General features: G+C 42.2%; 1 protein-coding gene across 1 annotated transcript in view; it reads left to right on the top strand.

Moving 5' to 3' along the window:
* The window catches only part of NXPH2 (neurexophilin 2), a 32508-nt gene extending 14847 nt beyond the window's left edge, over window positions 1-17661 (top strand). Inside the window, exon 2 of the mRNA XM_052675719.1 lies at window positions 14987-17661. Coding sequence (XP_052531679.1) covers window positions 14987-15730 — 744 coding nt within the window. The 3' untranslated portion in view covers window positions 15731-17661. The remainder of the gene's footprint in view (window positions 1-14986) is intronic.
* The last annotated feature ends 744 nt before the right edge of the window (window positions 17662-18405 follow it).

The following is an 18405-nucleotide window of genomic DNA, read 5'->3' on the forward strand; positions in this document are numbered from 1 at the left end:
TACAAACACAGAAAATTGGAAATGAGTTTCAAGTCTTAACGCTACATTTCTTTACTACTGGGAGCAAGCAAGGCTCTGTTTTCCACTCTTTTTGTAGGCTGTGCAATTTGATTCCCTCTGTCTGCTATATGAATAATGTAAACATGAAGGAAACGAGAAAAGGGATGGTTCTGTAAGAAGTACTTTGTGCAGCACAGCTCAGAAGACTTTTTAGAAATTCCCAAAGCATAGACCAAGGTTTAATTACAATATCAGCCATACAGCAAAAAATAAGAGCTGCTCAGTCGAAGCCATGTGTGTAGCAAGAAATGCACATATTTCTTGTTCGGTCATTTATCATTTAATGTAAATAATATGAATATAAATAATTAAAACCAAGGGCATTCTTGGCCTTCTGCAACAGAATATCTCAGTACTATCTGACGTTATAATTTGCTCTTGAAATGACCACATGTGTCAGTTATTTGCGTGAGTCCTGCAGCTACAAGACATGAGAAGTCAGATCTGTACCCAGCATGCTTTTGAGATGCTCCTCAACAACCTGTCACTGGCTGTATCAGCCTCGGCTTCTTGGAGGGAACATTTTCCTCAAGCAGCCTCGCAGAATGCAAGATCTTTACTGCAGATATGACCCAGGTACAGTACAGTTGGATTTGGGTTTTAACATACAAGAAAACAAACATATTTCTAAGTGTAGAACTTCAAACTTTGACTTTTTAGGACCTACATTCTCCCAAATGACCCGCTTTCTCTGTGTTGTGTATATATGGCTGAACATCCTTTCCCTGGCAATGTGCAGTGAGGGAATCTCTGTGACACAGTATTAAAAACATGACTTTATAAGTCTCCCAGCTCAAGTCAATAAACTGCTACATCAAATAACGTTACAAGTCCTGATCTCGGTGAAGTATCAGCTGGCAGTGATGAACCCTTTTGGGAACATCCAGGAAAACTGCAGTCCTATCTACAGAGAACCAGTGAGCTCTCCTCCTGCCTCCCACCCTGACTGGGTGGGAGGCCCACTACCTGCCACATGTAGTGGGCACAAGGACGAGGGGAGATAAAGCAACAAATTGAAGCAGGCTATTGGCACCTCAGGGAAAAAACATCCCCTTCCAAGCATTGGTCAGCAACAAAGTGCACATCCAAATTGTTCAGATATTTCAATCCATTTTCTGATATCAGAATTTTGGCTGAAATTCAGCCAAGGTTGTAAGCAGTCAAACACAAGCCACAAACACCTTATCTGCACTTATGAGTATTGCCCTTTGCTGAGTGGAAGGCCATCTGCCAAGATTTTCCTTTCTAGAGCATTATTTGGAAATATACATTCTCAATGTAGTGAAAGTGCACTTGAGCACTTCTCTGAAAGCAAGTGACAGCAACCTAGGTATCGCTGCAAACTGACAGTCCTGCTCTCCTTGCTGTGGGACATGCAGGCAGCAAGGAGCTGCTATGCCTCAGATGGGAGCGGGGAGGTTGTCTGCCTCCACCTCAACCAAGAGCAATGTGGAAAACAGATGTATTTACAAATTCCTGATCCCAAACCCCTTTTGTCTTTCCCTCTGCAGGCATACAGGACAAAGCAGCCGTTCCTGAAAGGGTTCGTTACTGCCAGCCAGCACTTCATAGAGATCAAGACTTATAACATTATTTGATGTAGCACAGTTTACTGACCTGAGCACGGAGACTCGAAGATTTGTAAAGTCACGTTTTTATTACTGGTTCAGACATGCACATACATATTTATAGACTTCAAAAAAATCTTTGTAATTGATCAACTAAGGCAGCACATTCAATTTTAATACAGGGGATTACTCGCCGTCCCTGTAGAACCAGCCACCTTTTGTATGCAGTAGAAGCTATTTAAAATATTTACAAGAGTTGCTTTTTTGGCTGTCTTATGCTTATTACCATCTTTGGTCTAGGCAGAAGTTACAGTTAGGTTTCTTTCCTTCTTTCATCTCCATAATCTATATGAAAAGATGCATTAAAAACAAGTAGTAACACGTGCCTCTGTACTACTTACACATCATCAGATGTACCTACCTCATGCTCATCAGATCTCATCTCATATCCTCCCTAAGAAGCTGTCCTTCCCAGCTCTGGTTTGTTCAGTTTTCGAGCATTAACAAGCAGCATGAATAATCTCAGTCCCAAACCCATTCATAAATTTTGGTAAGGCTTTGCATACGGATTCAGAATATAATGAGAAAGGCTTTATTTCATATTAAACCCTTTTATGCAGGAATTGAACTAAGCAGTGACCTGTAAGGCTTGTTTGTAGTTATGGATTCTGGAAAGCAAATTGGAAACAAATTCATTATCTGTCCAAGAGATCAAGACTACGATTAACTTGAAAAGAAAAATCCCCAAGGAAATTTAAACACTGATTTACAGAAGAGGCACTTGGTTACTATGATGGTCAAGACCAGGATCCGTGAAGAGAATGGCAAGAATTTTAATCAGAATCATGGATAACGCAGACATCTAAACTTTTTGGAGAAGGAAAAAAAAAATGCTGCTGACTGAAGTAACCAAAGTCAACAGAGCCAGATTGCTCACTGAATGTGTATCCAAACTGAATTCGTATTCAGGCCTGCTGAGGTTCTGCAGTCAAAGGTTTGGGAAGCAGCCTATATAGAAACATTGATTTTTAGAACACAGATATCCACTGAAATATGCATTCTTATTTGCATTATTCATGGTAAAAAAACAGGGAAAACTTTTTAAGGTTATGCGTTTTTATAGCCTTTCTTCAAAACACCCTTAGTATGCATATGAAGAGAATGCTTCCTGCTGACTTGTTTCTAGGATTCTGCATTTTCTAGTCCATACATTTTAGATGCACGTGCCTTGAAAACACTGTGCTAGAATCCCATCTCCCCCAGCCCTACTCTGCCAGTGGGGGTTTTATCTGCCTTTTCTACTTGCTTCACCAACTGCAAGCACCCTGCCAGCATTGTTCTTTTATTCAACCTGGAAATGTTGTTCTGCCTATGCTAATTGAAATACAATTGCAATACTAATTGCATCCTGTGATGAGGCCAAATTAATGTTTGGGGTTACATGCACAGTAATTTACAGTAAAAGAAAGACTGAAAGCTGTAAAGATTCACTGATGTATTCCCTTCCTGTTTGAAACAGATAGATATACATGGAGTAAATAGGCTTGAACTTACATTTTTATATGCAAATGCAGCAGTTTGTATTAGTGCCTGTTGTAGTAAAACATAACATCTGATATAAGCTGTCCTTTTTTTTAGATTCTTTTTGTGTTCTGACAGTGCATGCACAAAGATCCTAGACATTCAGCCCCTCTGTAAATCACTCAGCAGCGATGAGCCACACACACACCAAGGCATTCTTCCATTCAAACTGGGTATCAACCTCAGCTGTTCTCTGTTTTGGGAGCATGAATTGGTTACTTCCAGGCACAGGGCAGATGACAAAACCACTTCTAGTTAAACCCCATTAAAAAAAAAAATAAATCACATGGCAACCTGGCTTTCACATTTGGGCCATGCCATTTTTTAAGTGTCTCAAAACATCCACTTCCTTTTGCAATTAACTTTTCATGCACTTGCAGTGATCTCGAATGGGAGCAATTCTTTGTTTTCAAAATTAATCCAGAAAGTTGAGTTGTTAGATCGATCAATAGCTAAAGAAAAAAGCTCATGGAAAACATCTCTGTTTTAGGAAGGTTCTCATTTAGAAAGGATTTGACCAACTAATCCCTAACTGTTCCCCAAGTCTTCAAAGCACAAACAATTTCAGACTGAAAGGAATTCTGTATTTCCTTTTCTTACGGACACAAAAGATGGCTGACTGATTAAAAGGGGTTAACAATGGCTTTAAACAGGACCTTATAATGCAAGTTGGTATTTCTATCCCACTGTGTGGAGCACTGTGGCTGCAGGCAGGGCTGACTGCTGATGGCCAATGGGCAATATTATTTCACCTTCAGACTTAATAAAGAGGCAGCGTCAGTCCGCGATTTTCTCATCTTTAGGAGAGTAATTCATTTAGGAAAGCAGCATGCTTGCCTGTGTGTAGGCAGCAATAAAACATCTGGAAGTGCCCTCGTGCGCTACCTCATGCTAAGTGGTTTCAAAAGGGAAAAGATTTTAATTTAATTTGCAGAACCCCCATGGTCTCTCACACGTCGGGGCTATGCCCACAGCCAGGAGCTCAAACCAGAGGCCTCTACAGCCTGAAGACAGCAGTGGATCTGCTACCCAGCATGGCTTAGAGCCTCCTGGCATCCAGGCAGCCCCATCCTGCTGTGGGAAGCCAGAGCCAGGAGAGCACCTGGTTTGCAATCTTCACCAGGACATTTCTTCCCTAACATGTCTGAGAGTTAAGCACCCTCTGATAAGAGCCACACAACAACTATGAATGCCACAAAACAGTGAATGCTGAAATCAAGTTCAGAAACTTTGATTTTTTGGAGCTCTCCCCTCACTGTGGTTGTCTCCCATGGAAAGCAGCAGAGTTAGCAAGCACACAGTACCTTGATGGAGCTTATAAGAGACCAACTTAGTATGTGGTCTGATAGTGATAGGACGGGAGGGAAATGGCTTTAAACTAAAAACAGGTGATTTAGATGAGATGTTAGGAAAATTCCTTACTCAGAGGGCAGTGAGGCCCTGTTCTGCTACCCAGAGCTGTGTTCCCCATCCCTGAAGTCTCTTGAAGTCAGGTTGGATGGGCCTCAGGCAGCCTGAGCTGCTGGGGGGGGGGGGGAAGGAGGGAAAATCAGCCCATGACAGGGGGTGGAACTGGATGATCTCTAGGGTCCCTTCCAACTCAAGCCATTCTGTGATGGACTCTTTATTATCTCCATCACTTCAGTGACAGCTTGTTAGGAAATCCAGCCTGCAGCGAAGCAACAGAAAAATCGTATGCCTTATTTAAATAACAGTGTTCATTGCCCATTAAAATGTAACTTCTTGCTTTAAAATAGGATTAATTAAAATGTACAAGAATGCAATTCAGTTACATTTTATGCTTCAGCCCAGCACACGCTTTTCATAACTCATTCCCAGAAGTAATATTCATGGCAGCACAGCGTTCTCAGCCCTGCCATTAAAAGCACAAATGAATATAAAACCTGTTCTTTTCAAAAACTTGGCTCCAGTATTGCCATTGTTAGGCTTTTCATAACGTATTACTTTGGCCATTACTGTTTTGCGAGATAATTGTATCAGCGATCTAACTTTTGACTGTATCCAGAGTGGCTGAAAATAGTTTGCTGCAGCACCTTTGTCTTTTAAAGGCCATTTGGGGCTTGTTATTTTAATCCTTGCGCAGCCTGATTTATCACTTCAAACATCTGTCAGCTGCGCTTTGTCTTGAAATTGATAGTGATAGTGTTACTGATTTTTCAACAGCAGCTGTTGGAGGTTCATTAGTTAGGCTCTCAAAGGGAGTAGATAACTGTAATATTTTTCTTTGTTAATCATCTCTTACGCACTGTTATAATGCAGGGTTTGAAATCTGCTAGAAATCAGCTTCTCCCCGTTTCTGAGTTGTCGGGAGCATCCTTTTATTCCTTTAATCTGTCTAGATTATTAAAACTCTTCCTCATAATGCAGTAAAACATTTGAATCTGGCACGTGAGTGGCAAGATAGAAAAATCACTATTTTCTGCACCACGCTCAGCATGGAGGAGGTCAGTCAGGTTTCAGAGTTCTCATCCAAAAATAAATCGACTCCAAAGAGGAGATTAAGGGCTGTTCTGTAATTGATTTTTAATTTAAAATTTATAAGGCATACAAAACCTAGGTGACAACTTGAGTAAAATCAGGTTGCTTTCTAACAGGCGTAGCACTTTTCAACTTATGCACTTCCTACACTACATAAAATAGTCTTACTAGGTGACTACAACTCTTGAAACACTTCCCCCAAGCATCCTTATACACCCACCTCTATCCAGGTGCTTTGGAATCTCCTCCTTCGGGGGACTGGAGCATCTGTAGGCTCTCCTGCAGCTGAGAACATAACAGTGCTACTGCTGGTTCAACAAGCAGCACTCATCAACACATAATTACAGTTTGAAATCAGTATCTTAATGAACTGATCTCAACAAAAGTAAGGAGAAATCTCCCAGACACAAAGAAATCAGCATGAGAGAGAATTATTAACTGTAAAGTTCAACAGATGACCCATCACCAGGTGCTGCATTAGCAAAGGGAGCTGTTGGAACATTCCCATTTTAGTTTGGTATAAGAGAAACCTTTTGTAGTTTCAGTCCTATGAGCTGTCGAGCAGCATCTGCAGGTGGGTTGGTGGAGATTGGAAGCACCTGGGACACCTCAAGGCTCACCAGGTGAAAGAGATGCCTTCTAAAAACACCTACACATTGGTTGGGACTCTTAACTTCATCCTAAAGCATAACTCTCAGTCCTGTAAGCTGATACTTGTGTCCAAGGCACTACGAGAAGCTCAAGAACAGAATAGATAGCAAGAGTACAGCTGGGATTTTAAACTGCTGTGTTTCTCCAGCACCAGTGGTGCTTTCTTCTTAACACTGGCCAGATGCCTTGGTGCAGTTCGTGTCAGTCATGTAGTCTGGCCAGTTCAGAGAGATGGCTGTGTAGGGGCAAGAGGCTGGCAGCAGCTGCTGGAAGATGCCTGCCTGAAGAAAGATCCCTGGCACACGTGGGGATGGACAGAACACAGCCCACTGAGGCTGAAACCTGCATGTCTAGGTCACCTTTCATCTTCTCCCTTCCCCTTACCAGGATTAGAGACTCTTCTTGAATAAAGTGTGCTTTGATTTTTGAAGTCAAATTTTCAGCTTTTAGCCATCTAACTTCAGAAGTTCCTCAGAAGCCCCATCTGGTGAGATTATCCCATTAGTATCTCAGAGACTTGATGACCTTTTTGCTTGATTTGCTGAAGGACAGTTCAGCTCTAATACGGTTGAGGCCACTGCCAAGTAGGTCAGGTAGCTCAGAACCACACCACAGCATTTCCTTTTTTGTCCTGGGATGAGCCACACATTCTTCTTGATCATTTCACATATCTACATATGTATATATCTCAACTAAGATTTGTATATCTTAATGAAACTGAATTAGATATTTGGTACAGCACTGCTTTTCAAATCATTCATTTAATGTCCCTCATTGCTATTTTTTTCTCTACCCTTCAAAAAGAGCAGGATGCCTCCCAAATGCCAAAAACTACTTGGAAATATCAATATCCATATCTAATTAATATCAGACAAAATTATGAGCCTTCTTTTAGAATCACAGAATCACAAGGTTGGAAAGGACTTACAAGACCATCTAGTCCAACCGTCCTCCTATCACCATCACTACCCACTAAACCATATCTCATAGCACCCCATCCAGATGCCTCTTGAACTCCAGATGCCTTTTCCTACAGATAAATAAGGTACCTGTTGTTTTTTTTAATTCTCAAAAACCTCTATTTTAACCTTATGGGAAAAAAAAACCCACAGAGAACAACACGAATTCTTCAACAGCAGAATTTGTGCTCATTTGTTGAAAAGAAGAAATTCTCAGAACAAGTTTTCTGTTGTTTCAGCAAAAAAAAGTACATCAATGCAATACACACATATCATTTAAAAGCCTGCTGGGCCATTTCTCCAACTGAGGCTGGAGGGAACACTTAAGCTAAAACCACTGGTAGGCTAGTGAGAAAAAATGGCAAATACTTTCCCCAAATAACTTTTAGGGAAAGGAATTAATTGTAGGCTTCAAATTGTAGGCTTCTGATTTTCAATCTTTGCTTCTGCTTCTTCCTCCTTGTAAATTCGTTTCCTTACTGAAGTGCTGTTTTAAGTAAAATATAGTTTTGCTGCCTCACAAAAAGTGGAAAATTTTAAAGCGATTTTTTTTCTCTGTAGAACACGACACTGAGGTTGGAGTAACTGTTTTGTTGAAAAATATGCAATGGCATCATAGCCTGAATTGGAAGTGCTCCCAGTACGGCCATTTGTTTTAGACTGATATGTTTGTCAGTAGGTTATTTGAATGTTGGCTTATATTCTTATTAAAGACTTCTACCTGTTACTTTCTCCAGCTTTCAGGTGTACATAGGTATACAGAGATTTTTTTTCCTTTCAAATCTTGGGAGGAAAAACAGCAAAGCACATTTAGGTAGTGCTCAGTGAACCAGCTTCATTCAATCCATGTATTTCTGCAGTGAGAATGAAAAAGGGACTTGCCATAATATAGGGGGGAAGGTAGCACTGAGTCTGCACATTTGCTTTTATGTTTCCAGTGTCTGTTTTCTGCCTTACCTTCTGTGACAGTCTGAAACTCCTGAAGGGCAAACAGCTAAGTTAAGGAATGCTTCGGGCTCCCATTACTGCTGTGTCTCCTGCAGGTGTTTAAGTTTTTCTTGGCATCAGTTGACTTTCAGAGAACGATATGTCAGAAAATCCAAACGTTCACAATTAAAACATGGATACATAGTTTGATTCTCCCGTTTCTCCTTTCTCTCTGACGCTTCACGCAAGGTGCTGGGATATTTGGAGGACGTCACATCACATCACACCAGCACAGCGCTGCAGTGACCAGCTGCTTTGTAGGATTCAATTCCAATCAGAACAGTTAACAGGCTGCGCAGTTTGATCATGAAGGCTTGTTTTTTCTGCTGAAGCAGTTTGTCAGTTTGGTGTTAACTACAGGAGACAGGGCACAGTTGTTAAAGCAATCCAATTATATTCGCTACTGAACAGGGGATTTCTGGGTCCCTTTCCTGGGTGAAAGAAAGCGATCATAGCTGCACGAGTCTTTAAAACTTACTGCATTGCAACCCCTTGACGTGGCCCTGGGTGTCACAGAGCAGAGCTCAGTGCTGTCCCTCCACACCATGAGCTGCTGCACCACCATGAGGGCTTTACTCAGCAACACTGCTCTGGCCCAATGAACCCAGGGACCTCAGCTTCTCACCCACCTTGCCCTCTAGACCTTCCCCACCTTCACAGCCTTCCTCTGGACTCTCTCTGACAGTTTCACATCCCATTCTGTGCATACACCCAGGGCTGCCCTTTCCCAGGTGCAGCATCTGGTGAAGAAACCCCAGGTGCAGTCAGATAAGGAGCCTTGTTGCAGCTTCCCTTCAACTCAAGCAAAGTTGTTCTTCTGCTTTCCTTAAAACCAAAGTAAAATACAGAAGGCAGTTGCATTTCCTTGAAGCTCTCGTTGCTTTCTCAGTATTGGAGCCACATTCCCTGCTATTGGGGCAAGGAAGAATCAGAGTAAAATCTTACACCTGACCAGACGTGAAATGTCTTCAATTCAGTGCAAGCAAATCCTTGTCTCTCAGTGCAGGCTGACTGACCTGCACAATCTGTTTCCTCAAGGGAAATATTAAGTTTCCCCATAGATTTTTTGGAGTAAAGGGACAAATGATCAAAGTTTTCCAAGCAAAAACCTGAGTATGAGTTTGGGCTGCTGAAGGTCTGGGTGCCCTGAGAGATTTTTCTGTGTGACAACCCAGGGTGTTAAGTCAAAGTTTTCATTCCTCACAAAAGCTGCAGTGGTAAAAGAGTCAAGCTCCAATTGCAGCACTTATGCTTATAATATCCTGCAAAATAAGGCTGTGATGAGACAGAACAAACGCATCCCTTTCATGTAGTCCTGCTAAAAGAAGAGATTGCTTAATTCCTAAATTCCTTGAAGCATTCCTGACAGCAGTCACATCTGCTGCTATAAAACCTATCACGGTCTCAGCCTTTGGGAAAAACGTGTTTAATAATCAGCAAAGTTCAAACTCAGCTTGTTGTGATGAATTACTAGAACCCGTCATCATTTTCTTGCAAAAAAAAAAAGGCCATAATGGAACACAATTTTATGTTTTTTCCATTTAATTCATGACAGTCTGAGTTTTTATTAATCTTTCTGGGCTCTGGTATAAGATGCTGAAAAAGCTAATATGAGATCATTGTATCTGGTTAATGCGTGTGCTTTGCAAAATTGATAAGGCCCGTCAAGACATAAATTATTTAAAATTTGATAAATGTGTTGAAATCATTGAATTTTCAAACAGATAAAGCAGAGCCGTTTCTCTTCCTTCTCTCCCCCCTATTCAAAGTGAGGTTTCTGTGAAGCTGCTCAGTGATCCTGCGTTATTGTTGCAGGGAGATGCTGAAACTAGCGGGAGGAAGCCGAAGTGGTCAGCATCCTATGCAGCTGTGACAGTGGCATGATTCTGAACCCTTGTGATGCAGTGTCAGGGCTGGGAGCAGTGGAGAGCTCAAAGTTTGCTGGAACTCTCCAGGATGAGTTTTCCTCACTGGTGAAACCCGGGACATTGCTGTGTTCCACCTCCCTCCTACCACCCCTTCTTCTTCCTCTGCAGGATAAACACTCACTGCTACACCAGCCAGTGACCAAGTAGGAACTTGAGCTCTGCTTATCCCAACAGACCTATTTATTTCAGCTAATTGCTGACAGTTTTTAAATGATTCCTGGCAGGGGTGAAGCTATAGAAATGATTGCTGGTGAGTGATGACCTGGATAAAATCCCCAAGGCATTGAGAAAATTAACTCTTGCATGGCTACTCTTCCATTTAGTGCTTTGCCCACAGAGAAAGGTGTGGGAGCAAATTCCAGATGAAGGAGTGTGAGTTTAACTGTGCAAATACAGAAACACAGCCTTTGCTAGCACCAGCATCTCTTCCACACAGGCTGATTTCTCAAAAATGGTTCATGAGAACAATATTTAACCCCAAGCCTCACTACCATGATCAGAATCATAGAATCATAGAATGGCCTGGGTTGTAAAGGACCACGATGCTCATCTAGTTTTAACTCCCCTGCTATGTGCAGGTCACCAACCGCCAGCCCAGGCTGCCCAGAGCCACATCCAGCCTAGCCTTGAATGCCTCCAGTGCTGGGGCATCCACAGCCTCCTTAGGCAACCTGTTCCAGTGCCTCACCACCCTCTGTGTGAAAGAAATCATTCTTGGATGAGAATGGTCTTTGAAGAGCAATCACAATTGGTCAGAGGAGTGCACAGAAAGGACCAATAGTTTGAAGTTTATAATCACAATGTTATGCTTTGGTTTGAACTGTTTTTGTATTTAGTGTACCAAAATGCAAGAGCAAGGTGCGACATGGATTCTGTACATCTCAATGGGTCCAGATAGTGGCCCTTAATGGGAAATATCATAGTCTAACAGAAATTTTGGGGTAACTGGGTGACACTTTACAGCCTCCATAATACAGAAAATAGATTAGATTGTTTCCTCTGCTTGAAAATTGATGGTTTGGAGGGAATGGGAAAATGCAGGTGCAGCAGAGGAGAACTACAGCAATAGCCATCTATTTAAATGTATATACTCACTTCCCTAGGCTAGTATTTTTTTCAAAAACCCTACCAGCAATATTTTCCACTATAGAGAAGCATTATTGTGAAATGAGAAGATGCTGAGGAAGCCATTTTTCCAGCATGCGCTGCATTCTTTTAATACAGATTTTTTTTATTTCCCGGAAATTGCTAACCAAAGTGAATCAAGTGGGCATGTGCCCAACCTTGCTAATAGCAAGAAGCTGTCATCGAGTGAAGGGCCTTTGCAATGCATAGAAGAAAATGATGTGTTAAGCGTTCAATTCTGTCACTGCAAGAAGCTTTATTTCAAATAGAGCAACTTCTGCACGTGCACAGAAATAAGGTTTTACGTTCAAAAGGTACAAATATTATTCACATTTCTGAACAATGCACCTTCATTCCTGTTCCTGCACTAAGCACTGAGCAGAAGCAGGCTCTTTTTTATTAGCCATCAATTACTGAACGTGTGCAAAACGACACATGTACTGTTGGGTGCTTGCAAAGTCCTCCTTCGTGCAACTGATTGTGCTGACAGCTCAGCCCCGTCCCTACAACCAAATGAGTGAAACAAGGCAGCAGCAGGGCAGAGTCAAGAAACAAGGCTGCACAAGTCTGGAGTCCTACAGTCTGCAATCTGCTTGAGAAAGGAGGAAATACTGCTCATTTTGAGTAAGGCACAGATTGTAGCCGTGTTTATTTGATGCTGTACATGCCTTAAACAGGAATAGTGCATCGTCATGATTCAACATCTGAACCATCGTGTGTTCATGTATGATGAAAGCTATTTAATTGCCACCATGTCACCTCAGCTGAAGCATCTTGTTAGCTGTGAGCATGCCAGCTGCTCATGCACTGTAACACACAAGTAATTAAAAGTGGTTTAGCATGGTACCACTCTGCAATTCCACCGTTTGAAATAATTTTGCCCTAATACCTCACTGATGTGACAAACCTAGCCTGTCTGAGCATGCATCACTGCTTCCCATCCTGCAGCCTCTCTGAACCTCATAGCACATTTTTCTTCTTTTTATATCAGAGCCTGCTGCAAAAAAGCACTTGAGAAAGCAATGCTCTGCTATCTCATTTGGAGTGAGAGCCCCCAGAAGAGACATACATTGAGCATTACCAGTAGCACATGACTCGGTGCCTTGTAGCTCTCTTTGTAAAAGGAAGGAGAGAAAAGCCAAAGAGCCATAGCGCGGCTTTCAGTAAGTGCTGCAAAAGAAAAGTAGCCCAGGAGGACAAATGTGGTGTTCCTGTGCCCTTGCCAAAGGACAGGCACAGCTGAGTGCAGAAACAAGTGAAGTTAGAACCGCCTGTGTGCTGAACAGCTCTGATTCCGTGTATTTCTCCTACAGATTTCTAGCTGCTCCTAGCTCAGTTACTAGCAGTGACACCGACTACAGGTGCCCACATCTTCGCTTGGCGATGAGCATTTCATGCAGGAGGCCATTTAGCATGCAGACACTGGGAAACGTTTTATCAGCTCTACCAGGGCCCCGTCTCTGCTGGAATTTGGAAGTGCAGCAGTACAGCTTCTCTTAGAGCTCTGAGAGGCCTCCGGTTGGGCTGGGGTGAAGGACAGGTGAGTGTGTGCCTCAGCTCCTGCTGCTCTGAACCCAGCCCTGGCTGCAGCTGGGAGCTCACCCAGGCCAGCTGCTACAGCTTTACCCAGCTGATTTTGAGCATGTGGACTGGCTTAGAAGTGGCTGAAGATCCATGCATAATCATGACACTGCTTCACTGAGAACTTTCCATCACCGTGACAGTTTCCCTTGGCATCATTATGACAGCTATCTGTGCTGGTGCAGATAAGCATCTGTCACTGCATCCATTAGGATCTCCTATTTTCCCGAGTTCATAGCTCAGCCATAAAAAACATTGTGTGGTGGCAGAAACTTGACATACAAGGTCTCAGGCTGAGAGTGATCATTGGTGCCTTTTTTCTCCCTCTGTAATCTGAAGAAGAAAATAATTTGCTTATGTAAGACACACCTAACCCCAAAGTATGGATCCAGACACAGATTTATTTAGTGATGGCTGCCTCGCAATATACAAGTAAGGTAAGGCCTATCTCAAGTTCTGCATTAGGGAAGATAGGAAAGATATGTGTTAAGCTGGGTTCAGGCTTCTGGTTGGTAGAAATCAGGAAAGGACCAGTGGTTTTGGAGTTCCAGGTAATTAGATGAAAAAAATTGAAGATTATAGAAAATAATGATTGAAGATGGTAAAGTACTAAGAGCTACGGGTACCTTTGGTATCATAGCAGGGGAACAGCAAGCCCAGCATTACTTCTAACATTTTCTCTTGTGAGGCAAGCAGCACCGTATTCCATCCCACAAAGTCAGCATTACCCAGCAAGCAAAAAGGATGGCATTCACTCCCTGTTTTGGGTGCTTTAAGCAGCCTTCCACCCCATAATTGGTGCTGTTGTTGCCTACTGATCAGTGAAAACTGCATCCTGGTGCTAGCAATACTAGGAATCTACCATACAGACCCTGGCCCTGCAGGAGCAGAGGTGTAATACCAGCAGCATTTTGCCAGGAGGAAGAGGAGGGAGTATTTCACTGGGCAATGGACCTGGTACAGCACTGCTCTTTCCCTCTTGATCTTCTTTACATTTTACTCATGCATGTGTTTACGTGCTGGTTAATGATGAATAGAGCAGCTGAAAATCTTTTCTTTGTACTTGAAGATTCTGGCATAAGCTTGAAGGGAACAAACAGAACTAACAGGCAAACATGTTTTACAAAACTCGTGTTCAGGACTTCAAGGATGTGTAAAGAAAGGTCGACGTTCATTTCTAGCCTGCAGAAACACAGATTCTACTTCTGACCTCTTCAGAGCATGCTCTAGTTCTGTATTTTCAACACGGCTCCACTCTCAGAGTGAAGAGGAAGGCTGTACTCAGGCAGTATGCCTGTGCATTAAAATTGGACATCTGATACTTACTAAGACAAATCTTTTTGAAAGCTAACATCTTTCTGTTGATTCTGGATGTAGTAACATGCTTCCTGATTGCAAACTGTTTTGCATTAGACTTAGCTTGGCCTGGTCACACTTCTGAAAAATGGTAAGATGTGTTGCTTAGCTCTTCTTGCAGGCTTGGCCTTGCCATACACAGGCAATTTAGCACCTACCTCCAGCACACCAAAAACCATGATTACTTTCAGAATTTGCTAGAAACTTTGGCAAGAACAAAAATACAAATGTAGAGTAAGCAATTTTGGTACAGATAGATAACAGAATTTTAAGCCTAAAGCATTTGTTCAGTTAAGTAAAGAGAATAATAAAGAAGAATGGAAAAGTTCTGCTATTCTCTTTTCATTCTGCCTTTTAGCGGAGGTACGGCTTTGCTATTTCCAGTTTTCTTGCATCCTCGGGCACGTTTTTATCTAACATAACTGTAAGAAAAACATGCTTCCTTGTTTGATGCGTGACGGTCCTCGACCCATCCAGAGATTTATGCATTTTTTCTGTTGGATGGCTCCTAGTGAGTGTTTTGCATCTTCTGTAAGCTATTGAATAAAATCTTTGAGATTTCATGGGGCTGCAGAAGTTGCTCATTACTGTAGTCCACTGGAGTGATACAAAAGCGAATATTAATGGCTCCTGTAGTAGCTTGACATTTTCTTTTCACAGTTCATACAGTTCTTTTTCTGTTTTGGAACAGGTATTTTGTGATGGTAATCAAGTTGTACAAGCTACAGATGTGCTGGACTGGGAAGACAAGGATGCTGCAGAGACATTAGTGGACAACGTGGTCCACTCCAGGATCATCAACCCGCTACGTCTGTTTGTTAAGCCATCCCCAGTACTGAAACATGGCCAGGTGTCCTACTCAGACAGCATAGAAAACTTTTGGGATTGGTTGTCCAACATCACGGAGGTTCAGGAATCTCTCACACGAACTAAACGCAGACCTATAGTAAAAACGGGGAAATTCAAGAAGATGTTTGGATGGGGCGACTTCCACTCTAACATCAAAACTGTTAAACTGAATCTCCTGATCACAGGGAAAATCGTCGATCACGGCAACGGCACCTTCAGTGTTTATTTCCGACATAACTCCACAGGTCTGGGAAACGTTTCTGTGAGCCTGGTGCCACCTTCCAAGGTGGTCGAATTCGAGTCGTCTCCACAGTCAACTTTGGAGACCAAGGAATCCAAGTCCTTCAATTGCCGCATCGAGTACGAAAAAACAGATCGCGCTAAAAAAACTGCCTTGTGCAACTTCGACCCCTCAAAGATCTGCTATCAAGAGCAGACCCAAAGCCATGTCTCCTGGTTGTGTTCTAAACCATTCAAAGTTATCTGCATTTATATCGCCTTTTACAGCGTAGATTACAAACTGGTGCAAAAAGTCTGTCCCGATTATAATTACCATAGCGAGACTCCGTACTTGTCCTCTGGCTGACACAGCCTTGACAAACTGTACAGATCCAGCACCAGTCATAAAAGTAAGCGTCTCCATTAACCTTCTGGAGAGGAATATGTTTTTCCTATCAGGTTCAAAAGTCTTTAAGAACCGTAGCTGTGTTTGTGCTGTATCGTAACTAATCAAACTGTTTACGTAACGATCATTTTCATTTGAGACCATTGCATTTTAGTATTCTCACTGTTCATAAGGGAGCTACTAGGCAGACATGATTAAAAAAAAAAAATCAAAGCAAATTATGTCCGTAATGAGCATCGATCTTGAAAATCAGTTTTTTAAAGTACACTCCAAGGCAGAGAGGTTATCTTTCACTTGAATTCGACAACACTTAGCAGGAAATGATTCTCTTTCTCACTGGGAACCTTAGGAGATGACAATATAAAAAGCAAGTTATAAAGATGACTCTCAGCTGCTTCCATAGAAAATCCAAATGAACAGCTCTCCCACTAATTTCATAAAGTATCGAGTCCAAATATGAAAAGAAAGCATTATTTCTAAGGGAGAGGAGAAAGGAAGGAAAGGATTTCTATGAGCTGTGGTAGTTGTATGTATTCATCAAAGTGAAGAGTGAGTAGTACTTCCTTCAGACTTCTTGTCCATGAATATGCAATGATGTAATTAGATATTGATGAGCTTTAGTTTATTAGACCCACCAGGTGTGCAGGTTTGGTGTACATTTCCTCCTATTGTCACCAGTGGTTCTGACCATCCCCAAGCATTAACACATGCACCAGTACTCGTTTCACAGTGACTGAGCATATGTACCCTGGAAAAAGATAATCTCTGTTTAGGTCTGCAAACGGTGCCAGCTTCCATGGGAGGGAAGTGACTGTCTTGCTTCTTAGGCCTCAGCACCATGTTGTGGCAAGGAGAATCCATCAGCAGGGGGAGGAAATTTTCTGCTTAATGGCACCCGGTTGTCTTTCTTAGTACTCCATATTTAAGATCAATATATTAAGCAATGAAAAATAAAGAGGACAACACAGATCTATGCACCTTCACCTCATAGAGCAGATTCCAAACAATTGCTGTTGGTGTAAAGTACTCACCTGGACAACACACCCACATGGAACCATGTTGCTCTGTCACGGTTGAGTGTGACAGCCCAGGGTCTGGCTGTGGTTTGGTTCTGCAGGACAGTTAGCTCCAGCAGTGCAGCTTCAAGCACAAATTCCTTGCCATTTCTTTGGGTGTTGATTTACCACTGCTGTCAGTCTGCTGTCACAGCCCCATATCACAGGTCCTGTGGAAAAAGCTAGCTGAGGGAGTGCTTCTATTGCCTGTAGTCAAACTAACATGCAGGGAGCAAGAAGTCGAACGTGGCTTAAATGAGGTACTGCTAAAATAATCAGTTCGAGTGCCCTGTACACCCCAACAGCCCAGAAGGACTCACTCATGAGATCAATTCCCATTTCATTGATAAAATCTCATAGAAAAAATTACTGTTAAAATATGAAAGTAACGATTAATTTGTTTCTTCTTCATGTGACCAAACTAAACGTGTGGTTTTGTTTTGCCAAGAACCTAACTGCTTTGCTTTCCTTCTTCTCATACAGAGTCCCTCCTGTTCTAAATAATGTTTTTCAGTTTGTCTCTTACTGTCGATTCCTACAAGGTGTTCTACTTTGTATTCTGTATAGCGTGTCCTTGTTCCAGCTGTATATAAGCTCGGATTTATTGCTATGAGTTCAGTGTCTGGTGCTTTTGTAACTTAGCTGTAAGCCATGATTTTATTGCCATGTATTTTTACTCAGCACTGTAGGCAATTGAAAGAAAACCCTACATGCTATTTATTGTAGAGTATGTGGAAACCATGTATGTATATACACTTGAATATGTGTACATATACAGAATATATGTGTACATGTATTTGTATGTAAATAAAGAGAGTTTGCTAAATCTGTCACTCACTCGCAGCATATTTGGTTGTGTTTTTTCTCCCAGTTTGGTTTGGTGGCTTTATGGGGACAAAAATAAATGACAAAACACTCCCACAACATATTGCTGAATATTTGTGCCAAGTGCCATTTCTTCTTCTGTGAGGTATTTAAGTCTGCAGTACAGTGGGCAAAATAAGTTCAGTAGCATTCATGAGGGTCAAGGAAAGAAGTGCACGCGTTGCTCAACACAGTCATGAACTGCTTCAGCAAATGCCCCCGAGCAGGCCACTGAAAGTAGAAGAGCTGTGCTAAACGAGAGGTGCTATGGAGCCTCAGGGTCTGCATTACAGCAGCCCAAACATCTTCCTGTGGAGGAGACTGCCTGCATGGAGCTCTGGCCCTCAGCAGCAGCATCTCACCACTTTTTGGGCGCCGTGCAAGGTGTTCCAACCACCTCCACCCCAAGCTTTGGCACAAGATGACAGTTGTGACAGCTATGCCAGAAAACTCACTGTGAACCACTGCATTTTTTCCAGTCAATGCATTAAAAATCAGGTTAAAAGCATCACATTATACTTTTTCGAACCAATTTTGAGAAACTGACTGCAAGAAAAGACTTGTGATCTGATTGCAGTCAAAACCAGGGGAAAAAGAAACCGCTTCAACCTAGCAGGTTCAGCACAAAGTGCACCAATGAACCTAACAGTATGGCTTTGCACGTATTTAAATACTGATTTGCATTGATCTAAAGTCCTTGGTAAGTGTGCCTGTTCT

This window comes from Tympanuchus pallidicinctus, unplaced genomic scaffold, assembly GCF_026119805.1.
Source record: "Tympanuchus pallidicinctus isolate F22 unplaced genomic scaffold, pur_lepc_1.0 scaffold15, whole genome shotgun sequence".
NCBI classification, from domain to species: Eukaryota; Metazoa; Chordata; class Aves; order Galliformes; family Phasianidae; genus Tympanuchus; species Tympanuchus pallidicinctus.